Source organism: Ornithodoros turicata, chromosome 2 (genome assembly GCF_037126465.1).
Source record: "Ornithodoros turicata isolate Travis chromosome 2, ASM3712646v1, whole genome shotgun sequence".
NCBI lineage: Eukaryota > Metazoa > Arthropoda > Arachnida > Ixodida > Argasidae > Ornithodoros > Ornithodoros turicata.
The window spans coordinates 35,676,195-35,701,605 of NC_088202.1; the positions used below are offsets into that span (position 1 = coordinate 35,676,195).

The window sequence follows — 25,411 nt, forward strand, 5'->3', positions numbered from 1 at the left end:
CTTGATTAGTGGAAAACGCGGGGCGCAAATCTTTCACAAAAAGGCGTACGGCCCCCGCTTTCTACAAATCAGGGGAGAGATCGATGTCATTCGGTTTGATGGTTGTCTAGGAGGGCGCTATGCGGTGAAGCAAGAGGGTACATAAGGAGGTCTTGCTTCTACACTCTTAAAAACGAACTTCACCACATAGCACGCTCCTAGCCAACCATCACCCCGAAAGACAACGTTCGCGCCCCTGATTTGTTGAAAACGGGAGGAGGAGCCTATTTTGTGCCGTGCATAATGGCATAAAATAGGCTCCTCCTCCCGTTTTCAACAAATCAGGGGCGAGAACGTTGTCATTCGGGGTGATGGTTGGCTAGGAGCGTGCTATGTGGTGAAGTTCATTTCTAAGAGTGTAGACCATCTGCAGCGTGAGTTATCCTTCCCTTGATTGAGTGCTATTCGACCTGCAATTCTCGCAGCGCTCCGTTAACTGAAGCGGTATGTTCTTCGAAGCATATCGTGCTTCGTGCATAAAAGTTCCCACGGAGTGCCGCTGGGCCGCTAACTAAGTCGACGAAACAAAGTACACGTGGTTCATACGAGGGATTTATTCAGTAACTTCTTCCATCACTGGCGGCTCACAGGCCCTGCACTTCCTGCTGTCGTGGCCGCATCTACATAGCGATGAGCCACGCTGGTCGCTGTTCGGCTTCGAGTTATTGTTACTGCCGCGTTGATCTTGTTTACTGTTGGACTTAATACTTTGGTTACTGCCAGGCTGGCTGCTTGACTTTACTTGGCTCGCGGATCTACTGTTTGACTTTACTTGGCTCGCGGATCTACTGTTTGACTTTCTTCGCATATTGTTTTCCAAAAGTGGTGACACTGCTCTCTTCTGTCTGCTTCTTGATTGGCTATTGTATCCACTTGTCGATTTGACCTTAGTATTGGTATTGGTTTTGGACGTAGTGTTTGGCTTAGTACTGTCTGACTTGACATTGTTGTTGCTTGTGACCTTTCCAGACGATGTATTCGAACTGGTGCTCGACTTTGATTTTTTTTCACGCTTCTCCTTCGCTTTGGAGCTACTGGTGGTTGTAGTGCTCGAAGTTGAAACGGTTCCGTTGCTATCATCGGACTTGGTGGCCTTGGACGGCAGTTTGTTGACATTTATGTCAAAAATAATGTCCGTGTTTATAGTCGGTCCAGTTTTGGAACCCCGTTTCCGAGGGTGTTTCCAGTAGGCAGGGCCCAGTCGATACGAGGGCGACGCGGGATAATTAGGAGCAGGATATGTCAGAGGCGGCGGCGGCTGTGGGGGGTAATATTCAGGTCTGTACTGGGGGTAGTACCCTGGAGGAGGTGCGTAATAAGTAGATCCAGCATAACCTGGAGGTGCTGGTGCGGGATAACCGGGAGGCGGATAATATTCGCCGAAACGTTCAGGCACAGGAGGGTACCCTGTGAGGTACTCTCCGGAGTAAACAGGAGGTTGTTGATTTTGAGGCGCTGTTACATTCGTTCCACTCTTGTGCAAGGCTGTGCTGCTCTTGCACGTAACATTTAAGCGTACCTTGCCGGTATCGCTGTCTTCGAATATCGTGGTGTCCAGCGCTTGTTGTAACACTTCAGGGGGTTTCTGTTGGTCATGAGTTGGTGGAACATAATACTTATGCTCCCCAGGTTCTTGTTCGTGCCCCCACCTTTCCTGAGCCATATTCCTATCAGGGTCGAGACGACATTCATCCAGGCCGTCTTTCTCCATGTTGTACACGTACTGGCGGCGAGTAATTTTCTCAGTCGTCAAAATGCGAATTCCCGGTTTCTCTGCATACAGTGCATCGCTGCTCAGGGCAGCTTCGGCAATAGCTTCGGGGCCTGGGCCAGGACCCATGACCTCCTGAGACAAGGTTGTGGTCTCCGTGGTGGACTGATCGCTAGGTTTCTTAGGTTGTACATTTTTGTCGGAACTCGAACCAGGGGACGACAATTGTTTCTGCATTGATCCAACATCCCCTGGTTGAGCCCCCTGACTGCCGGACAGTTGTTCTTGGAGACTGCCAGGTGAAGGAGGAGACTGTTGTCTTGGAGGCGTCTCTAAAACGATAGGAGCGCCCGGGGGTGGAGCAACAAATGGATTTATTGGTCCCGCACTAGGCCCACGTTGATGAAATATGATGTCGTTCTGATCAGCGCTTTCCAACTTGGAGCACGAGCTGTGCGCGCCAGCACGCTCCATTTCGCATCGGTAATCAGCTGTCTTCATTGCAGCATTGCTTCGCGTAGTACCGGCACTGAAATTGAAAAAGAAATATGCAAACATGCACCTCATATCAGATTCTTAGTGCATGGCAGGCTATAAATGTAAAGCGTAGCACTATAAACGGCGTCACTCTATATGCCAGTGTCAAGGCAAACTCATACCTTCAGAGCACTGCCTATAATTATGCCATTGGTGTATTGTACAAGTATCTTGCAATACGTTCTCGCAGAATATTGCTGTCTTATGTGACACAGAGTCTCAGAATCAATTTTTTGTTTTGACAAATATGACTAACATATAGGATATGGATCCTGCGGTATCCGCGGATCCGCGGTATGGATCCTGGCAACGACAGCGTCTCTAGGATCGGGTGTAGCAAATTTGAAACCGTGAAAAATAAACGCTCAAGAGTAAACGTGTAACTATCCACCGTTAAAAATAAAACGTCCCGAATACGCTTAAATAAATCCACGATAAAAATAGACTGCGTAACTATCCGCTGTTAATATTAAACCGTCAAAAACTTGCGCTTAAAAATATATCTATGAACAAGTGAGGTGAACCCGGCTCTCAGTCTTATGCTTGCACCGCCCAAAGCAAGGTCAACTGCAAGCAAGGGATTTAAACTAACCTCAAAAAGCCAAACTAGCGTGAAATGTATCCCATCTAACCGAAACTAAACTAAACCGACCTAACATAACCTGATCTAATTCGACGCAGGATGCAATCAATCCGCCAGCGTGCTAGATCATGAGGGGATTTTGAAACTGTTTACTTTTAATTGTGGATTATTAAGCGGTGATCTCTAAGTGGAAATATTAAGCAGTTTATTTTTGGAGATTGATTTTTAATCGCACGTTTTCTAAGCGGTTTATTCTTAATGGTAGATTTCGGGCACCCCCTCCCCCAGGATCATCTTCACACACCGAACTAGAACTGCTCGCAATCTGGCAACGATGATTGAGAGACGCCTGCAGGTTCCGCACCTTTGGTGTGCGGCACCTCGGGACAAAATGGAAACTTGAGAGGTCATACAGTTTCTTTGTGACAACCAGGAAACATAGAAAGGGTTTACAAGTTGCATTTTTAATTCGCATACTGAGTCCTCGAGTTTCCAGTGGCATTTAAACGATACCAAGTGATGACTACGAGTAAGAGCCCTGTTTATACGGCAGAAAACGGTTGGTGAAAACAGGCAAAATGGATTGTAGACAACGATACTTATGGAAGCAATCGTTCTGCTTTGTAACTTTGTTCGTAGTGGCACAGGACCTCGCAGGACGGGCGCAGCAACCTCGCCCGAGAGAATCGCTTAAAGGCATGGGCGTTCCCAGGATTTTTTGTAAGGGGGGGGGGCAAAGCACTTCCAGGGGGGGGGCAAGAGTGCAAACCCCCGCACCCTATCAAATCTTTTTCTGGAGGCGGACGTTGCGCACTATGTTCAGACGTTCCTATCATGACATCTGAGAATAATCATTATGACCTGTGACTAAAGAGCGTACTATTTTCTCAAGTGATCTTGGAATTCCAGGGAGGGCCACTGCTCCCCCTTGAACCCCGCTCGCTACGCCCATGTTTAAAGGGATGGTCGCATCCGTTCGAGACGATTTCGAAACTATGGTGTCATTTTGTTCCTCGTTGTCCACTAACCACGGTATCGAAAATCCCAAGCGAAATTATTGGTATTTTACTTTTCCGGTGCCTGGGACTATCTGGGCAATGGTGCACTTAATGGATGACTACTCGCAATGTAAAACCTTGGACATATTGCCCGGTAATAAATGTAGGTACGCGAAATAGAACAGAGGAAACACGCTCAAGGCAGTCAGTGTCGGCTTGTAGCAGCTTGTACAGAAACGTAAAGTCCCGTGTGAGGCGTCGCTGTGGCAAGAAAAGCGAGATCAAGCTTTCTTAGAATGTACTCGTAATTGTAGTAAGATGGTATACTAAGTAGTATACGTGTCCTGAAAGACAGAAGTAGTACTATTTCTGTCTTACAGGACACGTATGACATTTCGCTGCACATTTTCAAGTAGTGAAGCACTGGTAACATTACAAGAATCCCAAGTGACTTGAAGCCAAGTTTCGGTAGTACAAGAGCACTGCATAAGCATAAAAGACCTTTAGGAGAAGTGAAGGTTTTGGAAGGCGTGTTATCATACCTAATGTGCGAAGAGCGTCGTTAACAATGTGAGAAATATGCACTGTGAACGTCAGCTTCGAATCAACAAGGAGACCAAGGTCCCAAAGATGGGTAGCGCTTAACATATAATTATATAACAGTGCATCTGTTCGCTTCGTTAAGGAAATGACAGCACAGGCCTCGGCGACGTAAATTGCTGGTGCACCAGGAGTATATAGCAGAGATGTCCTCCTGTAATGAAGCTCGCACATGTGATGCATAGGTAAAGCTTGAGGTCATCAGCATATTGAATGATCTTGGGATATCTGACAGACACATTAAAAAACAGATACCCCAGCAAAGACCCCTGTGGATCCCCAATGATAATGGAAACGGTGATAAGGAGCCGCGTATGCACACATCATCCTTCCTATTACTCCATTAAGAAGAAAACCAGGCGCGCACACACATTCAGACAACCCAAGGTTACATAACTTTTGCGAGAAGCGAGCAATTAGCAAGGTCGAACGCTTTAGATAAATCAAAATAGACAGCATCAACTTGTTGATTAGAGAGGTGTTCGCGGACAGAACGCAGAAACGTGATCAAGTTATACTTCAATTGACTAGTGACAGCTGAAGAAACTGCCACTATTCAAGTGCCTCATCTACTGCTGCGCGATCAAGTTAGTTTCAACAAACCGGTCTGTTACAAAACCGTGCTGCGCGACCGACAGCTTCGAACGAAAGAAAGAATGCATCTGCAGCTTCGCAAACACTTTATAAAAGCAAGGCAGGAAGGATACGGGCCCATAGTTGGTAGTGTCAACAGATGGCCCTGATTGAAGAATGGGCACAACAACATAGGCCTTCCAACAACCAGGAAATAGTGGCGCAGTTGCGATTCGGTGGAATATACATGCTAAGAGCAGACGCCGGATGCTGAAGGTATGCCGGAATTTCCTCTCCGCCCCAGGAAAAAGGCGAAAACGTCATTCCTTTACCACCCATGTGAGCACGACCTTGAGAAAAGGGATGCTGCGGTGATGCGGGTGTGTGGACGGCGCCTTTCTCCTCTGAACATGGCTCTCTCATTCCTCCTGTTAGGGAGTGACGTCACGCTGATCCCTTCGTCGCCGGAACCTCCGCAGCTGCGTGAGCACCGTTGATCTTGACAAGTTGACATCTTTACTTGACAATTTCTTGACAATATCTTGATAATTTCGCATCCGCATGGTCTATCGCGACATGACAGAGATGGGCGCGTACTGTAGTTTGAATTTTTCATCGGTAGCCAAAAAACGTTGGCCAGTGAAAACAAATGCGTTCTTTGATAACCTGCAGATAAGTTTCAACCCTCCACCATCTGGCGTAATATGCGACCGTGACGCTCCTGGGCATGGTCGAGGAAGGCCAACATAGAGTGCTTGCGAACTAGGCCGTTTACTGGAGCACCATAACCTTGCGGATGCATGGAATTCTTTACATGGCACTGTGTCTCGGTCTCGTGCTAATTTCTCAAGGCAGCCTCGACCGATTTTATGTCCCCGCACTATGTCAGCCATTTATTCTGCATTGCCAAGTCAGCTCCCCAAATCAACTTGGTGTCCATGTAAGTGACTACAGTGCTCTTCTGCTGTCTATAAGCACGACATCATTTCAAACCCGTCAGGCAGAGCGCTGGAGGTTGGACACTGCTCTGCAACATGATGACGATGTTGTGGCTGAGGTCAGAACCAGAATAGGAGGGTACTTCACAAACTCAACTGCTTCACCAGAAGCTTGGTTCAATGGTCGCCTTTTCGAGTCCTTAGGTGAACAACATGATCGGAACCGAAGTGTGCTGTTGATGCAGCTTATACTGCGAGGATTAGTATTGTGCGTAGGGGGACTCCTTTAACGCCAATAATGCAGGAATACCTGGAGTCACCTCACGACCGCTATCCTCTCCTCCTTCGGGTGCCTCCGCGTGATGCTCGAAGGGCTCACCTCCGAGCGCAAGAAATCGCAGGACCTGCACCCTCACAAATGAACTTCACCGCATAGCACGCTCCTAGACAACCATCATCTAGAATTATATCGTTATCTGCCCTGATTTATTGAAAATAGGAGGCGTACGCCTTTTTGTGACAATTATGAATAGCATAAGTGTCACAAAAAAGGCATACACTTCCCGTTTTCAACAAATCGTTGTTCGCATTCGAGGTGATGTTTGGGTAGGAGCGTGCTATGCGGTGTAGTTCATTTTTAAGAGTGTCGCGTGGGGGAGTATCTCCGCTGAACACGTCTCTACCACAGCAGTCTGCAGCCTCTGCACAGCCTACCCGCCCAAACGGCTCCTTAGCAGATAATCCAGACGAATACTTAATACGGTAGCGTGCATACCTGGCACCAAGTGTCTTCTATGACCGCTTGTGGCATTTGAGTCACATTGCAGTTGCGCCTAACTCAGTGGTCATGCTCGTGTAAACTGCCCTTCTGTCTTCTTCTTTTTCTTTTTTTTTTTTGAGGAAGCGGCACGGTAGGCCACTAACTCGTACTCTACTGTCTTCTTTTGCCCCAGGGTTGACTAGCCCTACCTACACTCTTAAAAATGAACTTCACCGCACAGCACGCTCCTAGCCAATCGTCATCTCAAATGATATCGTTATCTGCCCTGGTTTGGTGAAAACGGGAGGCGTACCCCTTTTCTGTGACAATTATGAATAGCATAAGTGTCACAGAAATGGCGTACGCCTCCAGTTTTCAACAAATCAGGGCATACAACAATATCATTCGAGATGATGGTTGGCTAGGAGCGTGCTATGCGGTGAAGTTCATTTTTAAGAGTGTAGTGACATGAGCCTTATGAGCAGCAAGATTGCCCTAAAGACCGCGCCGCGTATCCTTCGTGGTGTGGCGTCGGCAACAGAAGTGCTCCTAAAGTTATGGACGGGACCATTAGCGCAGCAGCGGTTCCACGCTGCCGTTCACGCTTGCCATCGCAGGCTGGCGTGTCTCGGTATCCGAGAGTTCGGATCCACCTATATGAATGTCAGAGAGAGTACGTCTATGCACTGTTAGAAAAAAATGTATTAATAAGGTATAATAATGTGCTCTTATACCTCTTTTGTACCTTCTGCTTCAGATATATACCTTTGGAGGGTATAGAAGAGGTACAAATTTCCTATTTATACCTCCAACCCTTCTCAAGGGTATGAAAGAGGTATTAAGGAGGGCTAACGTACCATATTTATACCTCATCACCACGCGTTGATATCCAGTACCAGGAATAGATCACCAGGCTATGCCTTTCACGGTATATAGATGAGGCTGCTTATACCTTCTGTTTCTTTATATCTTTATGGTTTTTTATACCTTTACTTCCGCAACTTGCTGTGTTACATCATTTTTATATTTTCTTGAGACGGTATCAGGTAAGTTAAACGGATATTTAACTAAGAAACACAGACATCAGTACAGTACTATATAAATCCACATGGTTAGTTTATGGCTGCATAAAATCTTCATTGCTGGAATGTTGAATCTAGATGTCCTCACCCTTAGGGTTGCGTACCAGACGAAAGCTGCTCCACAGTTTGTCAAGTCGCCACTAGTATATCAGTATATGTTGATCTGTAAATGTCTATATCGCGATACATCGTGATATGACTGCGCGGAGCGATCTTGCTCCTTGAAAATTTTCTTTAGATATCAACTCCACACGTCTTTTTTTTTTTTACTTGCGGAGTAATGTGCACGAGCTTTTCGTCCTACCTCACAACCATATGCGTTTGCGTGCACGCTTGTAGTACGTGTGCGTGTGTATGTCAAATTTTTCTTTCCTCCAAAGGTGATTTTTCTAGTTCCCTCCCCTAAAAATACCTATGCCTAGGTGTGGTGTAACACCATGATGGTACTCGTTCAGACCTTCACAGGGGTATAGAGCTATACCCCTAAAGGTATGGCATATAGCCCTTAGTTGAGGACTATTTTTATACCTGGTAACCGAGGTGTAAAATAATACCTAAGAAGGGCTAAGTTATTGAGTAGGCTATCTATACCTCTAGAGGTATAGATTTTTCTCTGAGTGTGGAACGAAATGTATGCAAACACAAGCTGAAACGGCCTAGCAGCATTCCGTGGATGACAGCGATATGATCATGACTCCTTGTTCCCTTGCATGACGTGATATGGAGCTTCGAATGGGATATCCAACCACACGGGACCGCCTACAGATGTGGAACATCAGCTCGACGGACACAGGTCGATACTGTGATTACGCAGAGATCAACCGCCACGTGCTTTTTGAAGATCGCTTTTCAATATTTTCCTTGGCAATCAGTTCGGGAGTATACTATCATCATCTGCCCAGTGCCCTCCCATCGTCGACAGCCGTGTCACCGCATTAGTGCACTTGTAACGGGGTGTGGGAACGCAGGTTCTATGTAAAGCAAGCTGTAAAGCTGTGGCACAGCAGGACCATCCTTTTGTTTCTACGGATACGGATATTGCGAGTGACCGCCACAAACAATGGTACTGTGCGGACTTACAGACATGTGCGTAGGTAACACAGCCACATGTATGCAGGCCCGTATACGGTACCATTCGCTGCTAGCGTGTCACTCCGGGGAAGGAATGCACCGGAGCCTGTTCCGTAAACAATTGTCCAGCACTGTATACATAGTATCTTGTACATCTCTCAACACAATGCATTGTATATGGTGTAATAGTGTACGTGCGTCGACAGACGTTTAACGAAAATTCCTGAAACAGCAATGGTATCACTGCACAACAGGCACAAAAATGCGCAGGACACGGGACCTTTACTGTAGATTTCGACAAGTGATCTAGATGTTCACAAAACTTGCGGGTTTGAAGAAGTAATATTTGAAGGTGTACTCACAATTGTGGTTCCAATCCCTGTTAGGGAAAAAGCGAAAAAAAAAGACAGGTTCAGACTCTTTGGTAACTTTGAAAGTAACCAAGCGAAACAATGCAAATGTGTACATCGCTATATGTACATAATACAGATAATCAGTTAGGTTTCACACAGTCATTTATATCTCTCAGATCTCTCGCACCGCTCAGTGATAGAAATATAACTTTGTTCCAGCAATTATGTATCCCACCGGCATGGCTTACAGTTCACTTTGCGTACTGACTTGTTTCTTCTTTTTTGTTTTTTTTTCTTGAGCAGAGTATAAACGACCCACCGTGTTTTTTCCCCTTCGGTACACTGCCTACCTTTGTTTTTCTAGACGTAGACTTTTTTTCTACGGTACAATGTTTTTGCTTGGTTCAGGTTCAACGAAAATAAATACTTCCTCTGTTTTTCAATCTGAATCGTTCCGCAGGCTTGGTCGTAAGAGAAGTTTCAAGTGCTGCGTAAATCGTTTGCTTGTGTGTATAGTGTAAATTGATCACTTGGAATGTATCAATGTATAACTTTAAAGGAGCAGTGAAGTGAGAGGTAGAATAGTTCGAGATGCTGCACAATTAATCGAGCAGTCTATCAGAAGGGATGCAAAAATTTTTCGATCAATGGTGCCTTATAACTTCACAATTCAATTTACAGAACCACCCTAAAATATAATCCCTGTGCAGAGCGGCGTGACTGGGAACGTGTCCTGATCTGCTGCTGCGACGCAAGCAGTACAATTTGATTAGGATCCGCGTAGCGACCAGCCCTGATCGACCCACCCGGCACTCGTATTGTCTTCCTCGCGCGTCACCAAGAGACGCCAACCTCTCACACCCTCTTACCGACTCTTTAAAGGAGTTGAGGGGTTTCTAGACCCCTGGCTCGTAATCGACAGGTAATCTATGATCATTGTCTTTGCACAAGGAAACATGTCGTTTCCTGTGCGACCCACCACAACCTAAAACGAAAAAATAATGGAGGGCTGTTTCGTTGCTGCATGCAAGGACTTTGTTGTTGCTACGGCGTTGCAATCGTCAGTAGAGAGTCTCGGCACTTTAATTACGCTATGAAAGTGTCTTTTGTTTTCCTATATGCGAGAACGATGAAGGCACTGGCATTCCCCTGGCGGTCCTGTTGTGGTTCAGCGCTGCGAGAAAAGCGTTTTCTGCAGGTAGATATACAAGTCTACAGGACCAAATGTCATGCTAACCTTTCGATCGTAGTCTATTTATTGCTGTATTTTGCCCTATAGTAGTGCCTTAGGCTGTATTCGCTTATTCAACTCGCGCGACCAACGAACAACAATAACAACAATTTATTTTCTGAAGTTTAAGTCGCGACGTACGAGAGTGATCGTACGTCATCGACTCCAGCAACCGGCATCGAGAACAGAGTCACTGGTTGTCGACTCTCGAGCAGTCCCAGTGTTGAATCCTACACTCTTAGAATGTTGAAAATGGGAGGCGTACGCCTTTTTTGCGACAATTATGCAGTTGATAATTGTCAGAAAAATGGCGTACGCCTCCCATTTTCAGCAAATCCGGGCAGATAACGATATCATTCGATAATATGATTGGCTAGGAGCGTGCTATGCGGTGAAGTTCATTTCTAAGAGTGTAGAATTTTAGAATGGGAGTCACTGGCATGCGGATGACGTGACGAAAGCCGTGCCGGGACATTTGCCGGGACTGAAGAGGAGACCAAAGCAAAGTCCAGAAACATTTAAGAAACCTGAACGAAGCAAAATCTGTGCACAGGCAGCACTATAGAGGTTATGGTGAACAACTACTTTCACTGTCTTTCTTGTACACCTGGACCGTATTACCCGACTCACTTGAAATTCGTGAAAAGCCCGGGGAGGTGCTCATCTCAGCTTCACTGTAATTTGCTCACTATGTATAACACCAACAAAAAGCTTCGATGAAAATTTCATCACAATCTCACCGTCCTTGACGTGCACCATAATAAAGAAAAGCCACACATCTCCAACCATCCCTAGTATTCACATCATGATGAATACCTGAGGCGGCTCCGAAAACTCTGGAACGACCTGTCCTTCCGTGGCTGGCATATTTTGACGCTGCATCATAAGCTGTTTCTTCCTTTTGTACTCCAATATCTTCCTTTGTTTTTCCCTTCTGGCTTCCTCCTCCTCGGAGTCCGACCCGCAGCCACATATTCCGAACATCGTGGACTCTTAGAAGAACCTGCGTGTGGGTGTCAATACAGAATACGAGCAGGAATGTGAACGTAGGCGTCTGCATAGACAAAGGGAGTGCTCTTCTCAATTTAAAGGACCATTGCACTAAACTCTGTAGCCCATCGTAGCCTAGAGACACCACGTGCAACCCTGTGAACTGGACACAGAAAATGAAAGATTATTCAGCTACGAATAGGGTTGCCACCCAGCCCATATTTAAACGACACGGCCGATTATTTGTTGCTCGTGCCGGATGTGAGTAGAAAGACAGCAGTGATTGTTAGTAGACCGTTGATGAAGTCACAGGGAAGCTATACTGTATACATACCGGAACCAATGGCAACGTGCATTGCTTAATCTTATCTGTTGATTGGCTGCAGCGGTAGACAGGGTACATCAGAAGAACATTATCGACACTAGCTCCCGTGGTTCAGTGGCGTGCTGGCCATGTCACGTTGAGGCTGGGAGGTACCCGGGTTTGAATCCCGGTGCCGGCTGTGCTGTTTGGGGTTTTTCCTGGGTTTTCCTCAGACACTTTCAGACATATGTCGGCACAGTTCCCTTAGAAGTCGGCCCAGGACGCACACTCCCCAGAGCGTCAGTCGTGACGTTGCCCACATATGTGAGGCCGACAACGGCGCGCCCTTTCACCATCACCATCATCATCATCATTATCACGTTATCGACGGTGTACAAACATTCACTAGCAGCCACTTTGAAAAAGTGGTACCGTGTCTATCGCACCCAATCAACGGATAAGATTCTGAATCATGGACGCTGCCATCGGTTCCGGTACGTACAGTACAGTATAGCTTCATGGTGACGTACGTATGATAGGGTCAGCGCTTCTGATTCGAATAGAGAGGGAGGCGTACGCCGTTTTGTGTCAATTACCATATATCCAAATTGACACAAAAGGCGTACGTCCCACTCAGGGTGTCTACCAACCTAGAATACCTGGAAAACAAGGAATTTTCAGTAGATGGGTGGAAATCCAGCGAACCGGTAGAGATGTAGGAAGGGAGTTGCCTCAGGACAGAAGCCGCCGATATTTCGAACAGAGACTGTTCTTCTTCTGGGCACCGTCCTCATCATTGGCATGGTATTTAAAGGGTTAGGTGTGACGTGTTTAATTAAAGGTTCATGCGAATTGTGGGTCAACAGCACGGAGGGAAGAAAGGGTCCGTACGGGCTTCTACGGCCGGAGTGAATGGCAGCTTCGTTAGAGTGTGGAGGGGATTATATTAACGTAGTGATCTAGGCTCCAGACCGGTTACAGAAAAATGGGAGGTTCACGAACACGTGGACGAAACGGGACAACAGGCAAGAATTGGCAAGCATAGCGAAAGATAAGGAGGAATTTTGATGTGACTGGAAAAGTCAGGGGATTGTCAGGGAATTTGCCAAAAAGGCAGCTGAAGTCAGGGAAAATTTCAGAAAAGCGCCGTCACGACGCACAGCGAATAGGGAGTGCTCATGAGTGGTTGAGTGGCCCCACCTCAGCAACGTTGCCGCGAGTAGCAGTTCCCCAATACGACAAGCTCAGAGGCAGAAAATTAGGGCAGTTTTACTAATTTCTCAATAAGTTATCTGCTTTATGAAGGATCTGGTATCAGCAGGCACCAAGTTTCCTTTTGTTTAGGTCAGGGAAGTTACTTGAAATAGTCAGTGAAAATATGGAAAAGTCATGGAATTTGAAGGCTACAGCTTAGTAGACCCCCTGCCACTCTCTCTTTCGAATCAGAAGCGATAACCCTATCATTCGTGGCAATGGTTGTTGCAGAGTGTGCTGCAGTGAAGCTTTGTTTTTAGAGTGTACGCTCTTAGAAATGAACTTCACCGCATAACACGCTCCTAGCCAACCGTCATATCCAATTATATCGTTGCCTGCCCTGATTTGTTGAAAACGGGAGGCGTACGCCTTTTTTTTATCAATTACGTAGTGTATAAGTGGTACGAAAAAGGCATACGCCTCTCGTTTTCAACACATCAGGGGCGAGAACGATGGGATCCAGGAAGAAATGTCCTTGGAAGAAATGTCCCTGGAAGAAATGCCCCGGGAAAAAATGTTCCCGGAAGAAATGTCCCCTGGAGGAAATGTCCCTGGAAAAATGTCCCCTGAGGAACATTCACTTTTGGTACGCGTGGACTGATTGACTTCGGACGTCGACTTTTTACTAGGACGGTGTGAATATTTGAATTTTAGGAATACCGAAGGAGTAATCGTATATCCTATTCCGTTTCTGAATTAAATTTGAAATTCAATAGCGAGAGGATAGAGGGGTAGCCGTGTTGCAGCTGTGGTAGCTGTGTTGTCGTTTTTTGTCCCCCAGTCTCGGGGGTTCTAAGTTATGGAATTCAATGTACGAATTCCGAATGGAATTGATGTTTCTTCTAAACCGAACATACTCCCGGTTGTTGTTCTAAACCGAATGTATTTCAATAGTCACGAAGCCGCGCACGTAAGGCCGGCACAGCGAGGGCATAAAACAGAATGAGCGCTATATCAGCTTTACCTATACTTACGCATACATACCGTACACGAATTATATTCCAGCATATGCTGTATATGTATCCGATACGGTTATTCAACGAGTCGCTTAATTTATTCGTATACCCTTCCGTTTTAAAATTACTATTCACACATAGCATTTCTTTGCCAGGGGGTCGTGGGTGACCAGGGTCAGTTTTGGCGCATTTATTTCGTTCTTTCTTGCAATAAAGCGGCCTGTACAGTCAAGGGGCTCCCGAGACTCAACGCGTGACACCGCTAGACATATTGAAATACATTTTTGCCTGTCAATTTTGTTGCTTTGCCCCCGCATTTTATTTTCCTTTTTACATATCACCCTGCACGTCGATCCGCTCACTCTTAAAAAAGAACTTGACATGCTCCTCTCCTAGCCATTGCGAATGACATCGTTCTCTCCTGATTTGTTGAAACTGGGCGGCGTACGCCCTACTGTGACACTTTACATTAGCAGAGAAAAAGTTTATCCGTGTTAGCGCCGCGAAGCAACTGTTGCTATACGCGGTGTACAGACGTGGATAGAGGACAGCAGGAAAGAGGGTGACAGGGAGTTAGTATGCGTCCAGGGCCGACTTCAGGGCGAAGTGTGCCGACAGTCGTCTGGAAAGTCTGCGGGAAAACCCAGGGAAAACGTCAGACAAGCACAGCCGGTGCGGCGATACGAACCCGCGCCACCTCCCATTCTTTTTCTATCACATCACATCCCTCAAACCTGAAGGGGTAACTGTGTCATCGGGCCTAAAATCTACAGTCGCAAACTCCCGGCGTTCTGATTGCACATCAGTCAGTATGGCGTCACGCAGGATATACTTGTTAGTATAAGAAGAAAGAAACAGAATAAGAATATCCCAGCCACGTGTGCACGTTGTATCAACAAACGTGACAATTGATTGCAGTGTATTCTCTACGCGAAATTGTTTGGACTTAATATTACAGGATATGCCGCATCTAATAGACATCCTTTTTAGTGAAAAGTGGCTTAAGTGAAAGTGGCTTAAGCTTTCCAAGTAAAAATGGTTAGGTAATTTAGTATTTATTTTGAGTCCGAGGACAAGACCGGCAATATCGCAACTGGGGATTTCGCAACAATTCCACGCGTACCGAAAGTGGATGTTTCTCAGGGGCCATTTTTTCCGGGGACATTTTTTCCAGGGGACATTTTTTCCAGGGGACATTTCTTCCGGGGACATTTCTTCCGGGGCATTTTTTCCGGGAACATTTTTTTCCGGTTCCCAGAACGATGTCATTCGGCATGATGGTCGGCTAGGAGCGTGCTATGCGGTGATGTCAATTTTTAAGAGTGTGCGGATAACCGGAAGTGGTTTTCTTTACCCCTTTTGTGTTCTTTTACGCTGTTATAGCTCAATGCTGAGTTTCGATAATTTGCAACGTTGGACGACGCGACCTACTTGAGAAGTATTTTGGGAGCGGCTACGCAAAGGACCAGGAAGAAAGCAAAGGCACTATCCCGAAAACTGACCTTCGGTGGCCGTCGAGAATAGAGCTGGGATGCAGTTAAGAGGCGGAACAATGCAGGGGATGTATTCTGGGCCATGAGAAACCGGGGAATTCTCGCCTTCGCTGGTTTTATAAAAGCATCACCAGCTCCGGTGGCGCAGCGGTAACGCGTGCGCTTGGAGACTGGGAGGTCCGCGGTTCGAATCCGCGGGCCGGCTGTGCCGTCTGGGGTTTTTCCTGGGTTTCCCTCAGATGTGTAATAGGCGTATGCCGGCACAGTTCCCCTGAAGTCGGCCCATGGACGCAGCCTATCCTCCCCCCGAGCGGATTCCGCTCGGTCTTCCACTTCACCCTTTCCTCTCCTCCTCTCCACCACCTTTCCCTTCCCGAGAAACATGCCGCCTAATCAGGCAGGCAGACCTCTCGGGTTCCTCCCAACGACACTCCTCCTCCTCCTCCTCCCTATAAAAGCATCCGACTTCGGTTGCTCATTGCCATTCGTAACGTCGACATATGTCCGTCACCAGTCTGTACAAATGATGTAAATATAGTTTGTCAGTCCTTCCCCGTATTCTGCCTACTGTTATTTACAGGCACTTACTGTTTCGTCACCCTCCCCCGGCCTACATTAAAGAACGCGGATATCAAGGGAGAGAGCACCAGCTATCTCGGCCTTCTTGGGCAATCATCAGCATGCATTGTTTGTTGGCGGCCGTTTCTACGCCACCTGAAACGGCGAGTTACAACAGCGCACACTTCCCGTTCTCTGTACGGTATTTTTGGTGGCGAAATGTGGCGAATTGTTATCGTGACCGGGAGCAATGAGTCTGTTGCATTTTCTTGCAGAGCAGTAAACATGATCCTACACTGACCAGCTTCAGTTCACAGTGCAACACGGTGTTTTCCGCAGTGAGATCATTTGTCACATCCTCCTACAGTGGTGGTTGTACAAACCGTCCGGTTGATTTCATACTCCTGTCAAGCAGCATTACGCAGACGTGAATAATGAGCACGCGCGATAGCCCACAATGATGTTGATGCATTCAGGTGATGAATGCAATGGTATACGGCAGCTGAATAATCTGCAACGCAATCAGACTTGCCGATTGCCCATGCGGCCTTATAACTGAAAAAAATAAAAAGTACCTGGGGAAATCTATGGATCGACATGCCGTACTTAGGCGCGATACTGCAGTTTATTCGGTTATGGTCCAGACTGCTAAGGTCTTTAGCATCCTGTCCTGAGAACGTTATCGGACAGATACAAAAGAGCGGGGCAACGCGTCAGGGGAACACAATCAAAGAGAACACGTGTATACGGCGTGTATAAGCACCAAACGCACCGAAACGTTGGAACTAACGGGCATAAAACAAAACACCTACAGCTATGGAACGAAAAAGGGAAAAACAGACACGAGTGCTACTCCTGTGTTGTTAATCTCTGTTTGTGTTACCGTTCACGTTTCTAAACATGTACACCTGCAACAAGAACACTGATGCACCCATCTCCTGCCCAGCTCAAAGGCGACCAAAATAAATTATTCCGAACTGACCATGAGCAGAGCAGGTTTCTCCCCCTCTTGTTCTACTAAACAACATTGGCCGCTTACCTCAACTGCAGTACCCTAGATGCCTGCCTTGAAGTCCTTCTGGGATGCAAAGGCCAACTAGATTAATTTATTATTACTTTGAACACCATTTTGCGAGCGAACGGGCCTGCCTTCCTGGCTCCAGTCTCGTGCCAGATAGCGGCCCGCTCTTTCTTTTTCACTCCGCACAAAAGTCGAATTGTTGCCTGTTTTAGCTTTCGTAATTAACTCAAGGTATACGATAGCTCAACCATGGCAAAACTTCGACGGAAAGCTGAGCTGCTGGGACAAAGCGAAAGCATGAACTGCACAAATTGCAGAGTTTCTAGCGCGTCGTGCACACAATGAATGAGAGTTGTACGTATTTGGATTATTGTATTTAAAATACTGTATTTTAAATACAATTGGCGGTATTTTGGTACTCTACTCAATACTTTTTGTTTTGTGTATTTGTACTCTATTTAAAATACATTACATGGTATTTTCTACTCAATACTCTAATTACATATTTTGGATCTCGTCTGTGTCTCGTCTTTCGATTATCTCGCTTGTTCAGTGGAAATTTCCTGAGTCCCTCGGACTTGACCCGGACATTGGCCCTTCTTGGAAGTCTCCATTTAGAGATGTTGCCTCGTGTGTACTAATCCTTGGCCAGTGAGGGTTCTATTATGTGTGCCCTGACGCGGTGACGCCGAATTCTGACCTCGCCGAGCAGGGACCTGCTACAAGTTTGCTTTGTTCTGGGTCACATATACTTAGTGGAGTTATGTGGTACCTCTTTGTCATCTTTTCGGGACTTGTGTTTAGATGACTCCTATCACACAGCGGCGGCTAGCGTAGTGCGCGGGGTTTAGGTGATTCATGTGACATAGCGGGGACTTGCCGCATTGACCAGTGACCGGTAACTTTTCGCGTTGAAGGATAAATAGTATCCTAATTGTATTTCAAATACTTTTTGAAGTATTTTGTACTCTATCTTAATTACTTTAATTTTCATGTATTTATACTCTATCTTAATTACATTCTAACGTTAGTATTTATTATCTTATCTTAAATACATTTTTGAGTATCTTGTACATGTCTGCAATGAATGCATACTTGCCGTAAATGCATCATGACCTCCCGTTCGCCAATTTCAGTGATCAGCTTAGAGAGGTAAAACTTCCGGACAATTTGGACTGTTGGAAAATAATCAGTTTCTTCATGTCTTTCTTGGAAAAACTGAGGGAGCAAACAAAATTTTCACTCCTGTACGAATTAAATTGTATGACTTAGAGAACAAATAATCGTGGGATATTACTTATTAATGTAGATTTTATTTGTTTAGCACACAAATACAAAATATAAGACGGTGAGGTAAATGTGTCGGTTAGCGCAAAGGAGTGACCACAAACAGCAAACGCACGAAGATGTTATGTGGAGATGCAAAATTCCTAGAAATTTTGACTTGCTGAAACAGGAGAACGGCTTTCTCGGACTTTCGTTTCAGGAACAATTGAGAGAGAGAGAGAGAGAAAAAAGAGGGTAAACTAACATACCATTGGTCAGTGACTAAAATTTACAAGGGTTGACCGTATAAATACTGTCACACTGGGAGGTACTCGGGTTGGTATACTTGGTATGTTCTTTTTGTTCTGGCCAGCATGTGGGTGGCTGGCTCTTTACTTTGCAAGGGCTTATGTACACACCTCACACACGCTAGGTGTCAGCGATCAGTTCTGCAGTTAGGGTGGACACCCTGTATAGCTGAGACTCTATGTCACTTCATGAATGCTACCCATTGATCCATAGTCATTATATATTCATGTGTACGTCTTAGACATTAGTAATCATAACAGTTTTAAGTTACTATCTTCGTTGCTTTCATTTCGCGACTCCAGAAAATCCAGATAATTCCTGCAGGGCACGACTTTTTCGGCAAGCAACAGGAAGGCTACGTACCTAATACATCAAAGAAGAAGAAGAAAAAAAAAACGAGACCAAAAAAGTACTTTTTATGTCCACGCACAACATGCAAAGTTCCGCCCTTAGGGTTCCGTATGAACCGTTATTTGAAACGGTTACCGGTATTTTTTTAACGGTTCAGTTCTGGTGCAGTTCCAAGATGGCGTCGACTGTTTCGGTTCGGTTCAGTTCCGGTTCGACCAAAAATCACGGTTTTCGGTTCGAGTTCAGGTTCGGTTCGACTTTCTGCATCGAATGGCTTTAGTCCGTGCTGCGCATACACGCGCGTGCCAAGCCATGGAGCATTCCTTGTGAAAAACGTAATGCGAGTGGCGATGTGGTATGGTGTCGCTGTCCGAAGGACGTGAAGATAATTGGTGCCAGTGGAACATTTGTGACACCTGTTGTGGTCTACAATTCAGTAAACCAGTACTGAAAAACGCAACAATACGCATCATGCCGCGCATGTACGGAATACTACGATCGGACCCGTTCCAAATCCACACGCACACGACAGGTGTGCGGGTGCTTCTCATGCTGCTTCATTGGATAGCGCCAATCTTCGCTTTTTGAGGATCCCATTCCCATTTGATAACAAGTTGTTTTTGCATTTTAGTGCCCCTTTAAACAGTACAATACCTGTTCGTTAAAGGACGACGGAAGCGAAAATAAGCTGCAAAGCTGTTTGCCTCATATTGGCATGTGTACCAAAAGAATCCGGAATTCGACTTAGATTTACGTATATTAGTTGAAATGTGACGCACGTTGTGTCTCCTGTTGGTGTTCCTGACTTTCATTTCGAGGTTGTTTTGCGACCGGAGGTTGATTTTCGCGACAAGAAAAATTGTAGATGCTTGTGAAGTTTTTCCTGGCTATGCTACAGCATGTTGCCGACTTCCTTTCGGCAACGGGAGGACATAGTGTTCCTTGCACGAACGACATAAGGATAGACAGCACAAACACATCGTCAAACATCGAGTGACGTTTATTACAAAGACAACACTACCGAGGCTGGCCCCCAAAATCCATCCGAAGGAAGGCGACCTCCTTCTCTCTAGGGGTGAGAGTCTTGCTGCTTACATTGCTGGCTGTCTTACCTTGCGTTCGGCCACGATATGTTTCAGAACAAACACGCTCTACCAGTCTGTGGTTGCTTCCGTGGCCGTATAGACCATATGCAAAACGTAGCGCCATCACGTAGCACCTACCGGCATTGCGCCATGTCTGAGGCGTTCTACCCGGCCCGAGCAATGCAAACGACTACCATACGACAGTTCTCTCGCGTGTCATGCTTCTCACATATGCTGTTTAACTATCCTATTTGTGTGATAGGACGTGGATTTCAAAGGGGAATGTAAACTAGGTAAGAGAGCCTCAAATGTCTATATTCCTTATTGCATAGAAAGCGTTGAGCGCGGTGACATAGGTTGGGCAACAAAATTACGTTAACCTAGTGCAACGATGCTTTGTTATCCCATCCCAGGAGAAATTTTTACAGTTGAGTACAGCTCATTTGAGAAATTGTTAGTGCACTTTATACAAAGGAAACATTTCGTACAAAATAAAAGCTTACGATTGCAGTTGTTGCTATGACACCCGCTGTGATACTCATCGTTACGCACTGGTATAAAATGTGGTCTCAGCTCGGTGAATCTGAGTTTTCTTTATTTGACCATCTCCCCCATAACTGTCACGTTTGGTTGCACTGCATTTCGTGTGACTGTTTACCAGAGAGGTGGTCCTCCCCAGATGTGCCTCTCAGACAGTGCACTCTGTTTCAATCGTTTAGTGCGAGGACACTTCATGCTCGCCTTACAGTCACCTTCAAGAGCTTCCCTGAGACAGAAATTACTGCTTGCCATCAAGAGAAAGGATAAGTTCAATGCTGACACAGCAAAGGTGCGTTCTGGGCACTTCAAAGAGACTGATTTTGTCCGAAACGTGCCAAATGGAATGGGCCTCTATGAATTTGTTGTGCCATCAGTTTTCACATTCAAGAAGTAGTGAGAGAGAAAGCCACCAAGGGAACGCGTAGTAGTGATACAAAGCTGTTGATATTGTCACGAAGCGAAATGGGCCGGCGAGTCGTCGAATAAACAGCAAACGGTTTATTAGACTACTTGGTAGCAAAAGCACAAGAGTGATAGCTCTCTGAACACAACTGAGTCCAAAGCAAGAATGCTCCAGCCTGGAGCGCACAAGCATTTAAGCGTCGCGCCGAAAAGTCTAGAAACCGCACGTGCAGCAGGCGATGTGTCTGGAAGCTTCTTTCTTCTTCTTCAGCATGTGCCGGCATGAGATGTACCGTTTTGTGCCTGCCCTGGAAGTTTCTCGAAGATGATTCGTGGCATTGCCCCCTCCGTAGACGTGGCATCGTCCCGATGCCAGAACCTGCGTCGGCTCATCGCATTTCGTTTGCACCCTGCGAAGCCTTGCAGCCAACGTCGTCGTCTTTAACATTGTCGTCGGCGCCATTATCGATTAATGCGGTTATCGATGAGTATTTGCAGGTCACTGGTAAGGTTTTGAGCGTCGCGGCGGTCTGTATTGCTGTTCGTCGAGCTCGGAGACTGATCGCGTCGTGAGTCAGCAGAAGCAGGCTGCTGATGTAGAGAGTCTTCAATTGCGGCGGGATGACTACGCGCTGAAGGCGGGAGGCGTCAGGTGAAAATCCAGGGAGACCCAGTCGTCGGTACGGGAAACGGCGGTGGACCCGGGTGGCTTCTTCACAGTGGTAGCAGAGCGGCCTCCAGTCTGACGTTCGCAGTACGTCTCTCTTGCGAGTTCCTTGTGCGCGTGACTCGTAGCTCAGCGGTGCAGGTTGGGCGGGTCGCGAATGCGCCCAGCTGTTGCCGTGCCGCGCTGCCGATGGTGGCTGTCGTATTCATCTTTTTGCTGGTTGAGGGTCCCAATGGCCTGGATTCCGAAGGTAGACCATGCTGTCTTCGACTCAGTCGTTTCTGTTCTTCCAGGCCGTTGAGCAGGGATTGCCCCGCACCTCCACCAGAAATGTCACGAAGCGAAATGGGCCGGCGAGTCGTCGAATAAACAGCAAACGGTTTATTAGACTACTTGGTAGCAAAAGCACAAGAGTGATAGCTCTCTGAACACAACTGAGTCCAAAGCAAGAATGCTCCAGCCTGGAGCGCACAAGCATTTAAGCGTCGCGCCGAAAAGTCTAGAAACCGCACGTGCAGCAGGCGATGTGTCTGGAAGCTTATTTCTTCTTCTTCAGCATGTGCCGGGATGAGATGTACCGTTTCGTGCCTGCCCAGGGGCGCGTTGCTGGCGAGCTCAGGGTGTCGGCATTCGGCAGTGTTTCTATGACAACGTGCCTATGACGTGACCTGTTTCGACTTGCACTCGAAATGCCGTTGCTGGCCATGTCGTTGCCGTTTATTGCCAAGTTCCGCCTCTGCAAGGACGCAGCCAGAGAGGTTTGCGACGCTGTCGCAGGGGATCTGCAAAGACGTATGTACTCTCATGTTCACTTTAGAATTGAAGCAACGTATGATCTCTCATCGTACGTCCCGTTTACAAGATAGCATTGTTTGAAACTGGGTTTTCTGCAGGGCTTCTTAATACCGTTCGTATCGCGTCTGCATCGTACAGCGTAAGAGCCGGAGACTGTGCATGCTTAGAACCCCTGCTCTGAACATGCCCTTAGTTCAATGTTTCTAAACAGCATAACTGGATATTATAATCTCACAACGAAAGACCTCAACCTTGGTAGCGTAAACAGGAACACAACCGGATCGAATAACTATTTATTTATGTGTACGAGTTGAAACCATTGATGTAATACAAGCGTATGTGATCATACTTTAATTGTAAAATGTAATGACCAGTCTTCAATTGTATTGTACTATTTCACTAACTGTATTGGCTGAGCTCTGTTATGGGGAGAAGGAATGGGAAAATAAAATAAAGCGCCTGTCGGTCAGCTGCTGTTTCACGGTTTCAGGGAAGCTCTCCGTAGCCCCCATACTTACCTCTCGGTTTCATTTATAAACAGAGTTCCTTTGAGTGAACGTTTCACTCTGCTTCACGCCTCTTGGATTTTCTATTTTGTTTTGCAGAGGTCGGTTTGCCCGATTGCATCAGACTTTTGCAATGGCGAGCTTGTTTTCTCAGTTATGGTCTCAGTACGGTTGATAACTCTGTGTTGCACACAGCTATAGTACACAGGCCTAAAGTACATTTACCTATAGGCTAGACCCCTATGTGTGTGCACTTATGAATAATATGAAATATTACGTCCGTTTACAGCACAGCAATGGCGCAGCACCACTCTGCCAGTTGCACAAAGGGTGCTTATGGCACTTCGATTTTACGCAACTGGTGCGTTTCTTGGGAACATCGCAGAGGAGGAAGACTTCCTCACGAGCAAGCGACCAGTGTCTGAGGCCATTCATGATGTCAGCACTGCAATTATCCGTAACCTTGCCCCGCGATACCTGAAGTTTCCCATGTCACCCGAGGAGAAGTTGAGGGTCAAACGAGGCTTTTACGAGATTGCAGGTCTGCCTGGCTGCCTTGGTACGTCAACGTGACTTTACAGCATAATGTTGTATTCTAAAACTTGCAAAACTTATGCTTACCGACCGCATTCTAACATTTCAGGCGCAATTGATGGGACAGCGATTTCAACAATGGCTCCAAGCAGGACAGACCAACGTTTTGTGGATGGTAACTATTACTGTCACAAGGGACTCTTTTATAGCCATAAAATTTTAACAGGTGTCGGACGCTACTCGCCGCATCCTTTACCTAAATGCATGCTACCCAGGGAGCTGCCACGATTCAGCTATATGGAGTTTGTGTGACCTCCGTCGCCAGGCTCCTCAACTGTTTGCAGATGGCGAATGGCTTTTAGGCAAGTATACATTCCACTCCTCCGAGAGAAGAAACAGTAAAACAAAATATTTCCACATTTGTTTGCGTGGAAAGCAGTTATCTGCGCAAGACTGTGTACTGAAAAAAGAAAAGAAAAACACCTTCAGCAGAAAGCTGCTCACTATGCTGCTAGCAGACTTGTGCTCGTTACTCGAAAAATGTAATTGATTACCGTTACCGTTACTTCTGTGGAAAAAGTAATTGATTACCATTACCAATTACTCGACTTCAAATGTAATTGAGTAACGAGTAGAAAAGTAACGCGTTACTTCGGTCGTTACTCTGCATTCACACAAATTATAACCGTCTTTGTGTGCCTCAGAAAAAAAAAAAAAGGTTCAACAGCGGAACAGCTGAAATAACAAGACAAACAAAAACACGTAGGACAAGGCGATCTGACTGTACGCCCGGGAAGACGTTGACCCGATTGTGGAAGAGCATTGCTTGGAACTTCCCCATGACTCACTAAACCCCCAAAGCTCCAGGTACCTTCACACTGGTGTAGGAAGAGATTAGGGAGAGAGACTCTGAAATTCCAGAGCGTTATTGCAATGACCTCCGCTTGCTATAGTAGAACAGCCCAACAAAAGCTGATGGCACCGGGGGCTTGACTTGGGGCAGAACATCTGAAAGATAAGCTAATCTCTACCGGAAAAGTAATCAATTACTGAGTAATCGATTACTCAGAAAAGTAATTGATTACTTGAAAAATTACTTTGACACTAAAGTATCTGATTACTCGAAAAATTACTCAAAAAGGTAATTGATTACAAGTAACGCAATTACTAGTAACGCGTTACGCACAAGTCTGGCTGCTAGTAAACTAGTGCTTGCTTCAGAAGTGCAAGTACTAGTGGTTACATTTAAAGTACTACTGGTTAGATTGTACTAGCCACGTAATCAGGTTTCATTCATCGGGAGTAGCAAGCCCATAGGTCTGGGCTTTCCCATCATGCCATCACCTTTCCCTGTCATCGCAACAAAGAAATCTGTGTCCCACCCTGATGTAACGTGATCTTCAAGTGGAGCACGACAAGTGATTGTGTCGGGAGTGTACAAATATATTCAGCCTCATTCTTCATATGTTTCATGTAGGGCTTGGAAGGTGTGTAAAAGTCATAGATGCAAAAGAGAACGAAGAAACCCTGATAATGGCAACAGTATTAGTGCTTCCACTACGCATATTCATATTCTTGTCCACTTTTTGAATTATGGTTCGAACAGTACTGGTTAAATAGGGGTAACACACAAATAAACACATCCGAGCTAGGATGTGTATCACCAATATGCATTGTTTAATACATGAAGAATAGCATGACTATAATCACTGTTCTACATACCCTTCCGACATGTAACGTTTTAGAAAATGTTTATCTGTGGTTAATAATTGATACAAGCAACTTATGTATTTACAATAACATAGTTATATGTCATTCAACATTGTCAATCAATGGTGTTGCACCATAGCTGTGCAACACCATTGCACAACTATGGTGTTTTCTGGGCAGCATGTGTACAGGAG

At 46.0% G+C, this 25,411-nt stretch overlaps 1 protein-coding gene and 1 long non-coding RNA gene across 3 annotated transcripts; one reads left to right on the top strand and one right to left on the bottom strand.

Annotated features, from left to right (window-relative positions):
- Nucleotides 1–578: 578 nt before the first annotated feature.
- LOC135385283 (uncharacterized) lies at nt 579–17,240 on the bottom strand. 2 transcript variants are annotated; one of them, XM_064614501.1, is made up of 4 exons: nt 17,071–17,240; nt 11,293–11,479; nt 9,255–9,271; nt 579–2,279 (listed from the first exon to the last, which is right to left on the bottom strand). In XM_064614501.1, the coding sequence occupies exons 2-4, from the start codon at nt 11,458–11,460 to the stop codon at nt 593–595; spliced, it is 1,872 nt and encodes a 623-aa protein (XP_064470571.1). In that variant the 5' UTR covers nt 11,461–11,479; nt 17,071–17,240; the 3' UTR covers nt 579–592. The 2 variants fall into 2 exon arrangements, with proteins under 2 accessions (XP_064470571.1, XP_064470572.1); XM_064614502.1 differs by lacking the exon at nt 17,071–17,240 and adding an exon at nt 4,411–4,622 and having other exon boundaries at nt 11,293–11,363.
- A 5,154-nt stretch (nt 17,241–22,394) lies between these two features.
- LOC135383354 (uncharacterized) lies at nt 22,395–23,705 on the top strand. The gene is made up of 3 exons (XR_010419828.1): nt 22,395–22,464; nt 23,263–23,532; nt 23,617–23,705. It is a non-coding gene; the product is annotated as an uncharacterized LOC135383354 (long non-coding RNA).
- The last annotated feature ends 1,706 nt before the right edge of the window (nt 23,706–25,411 follow it).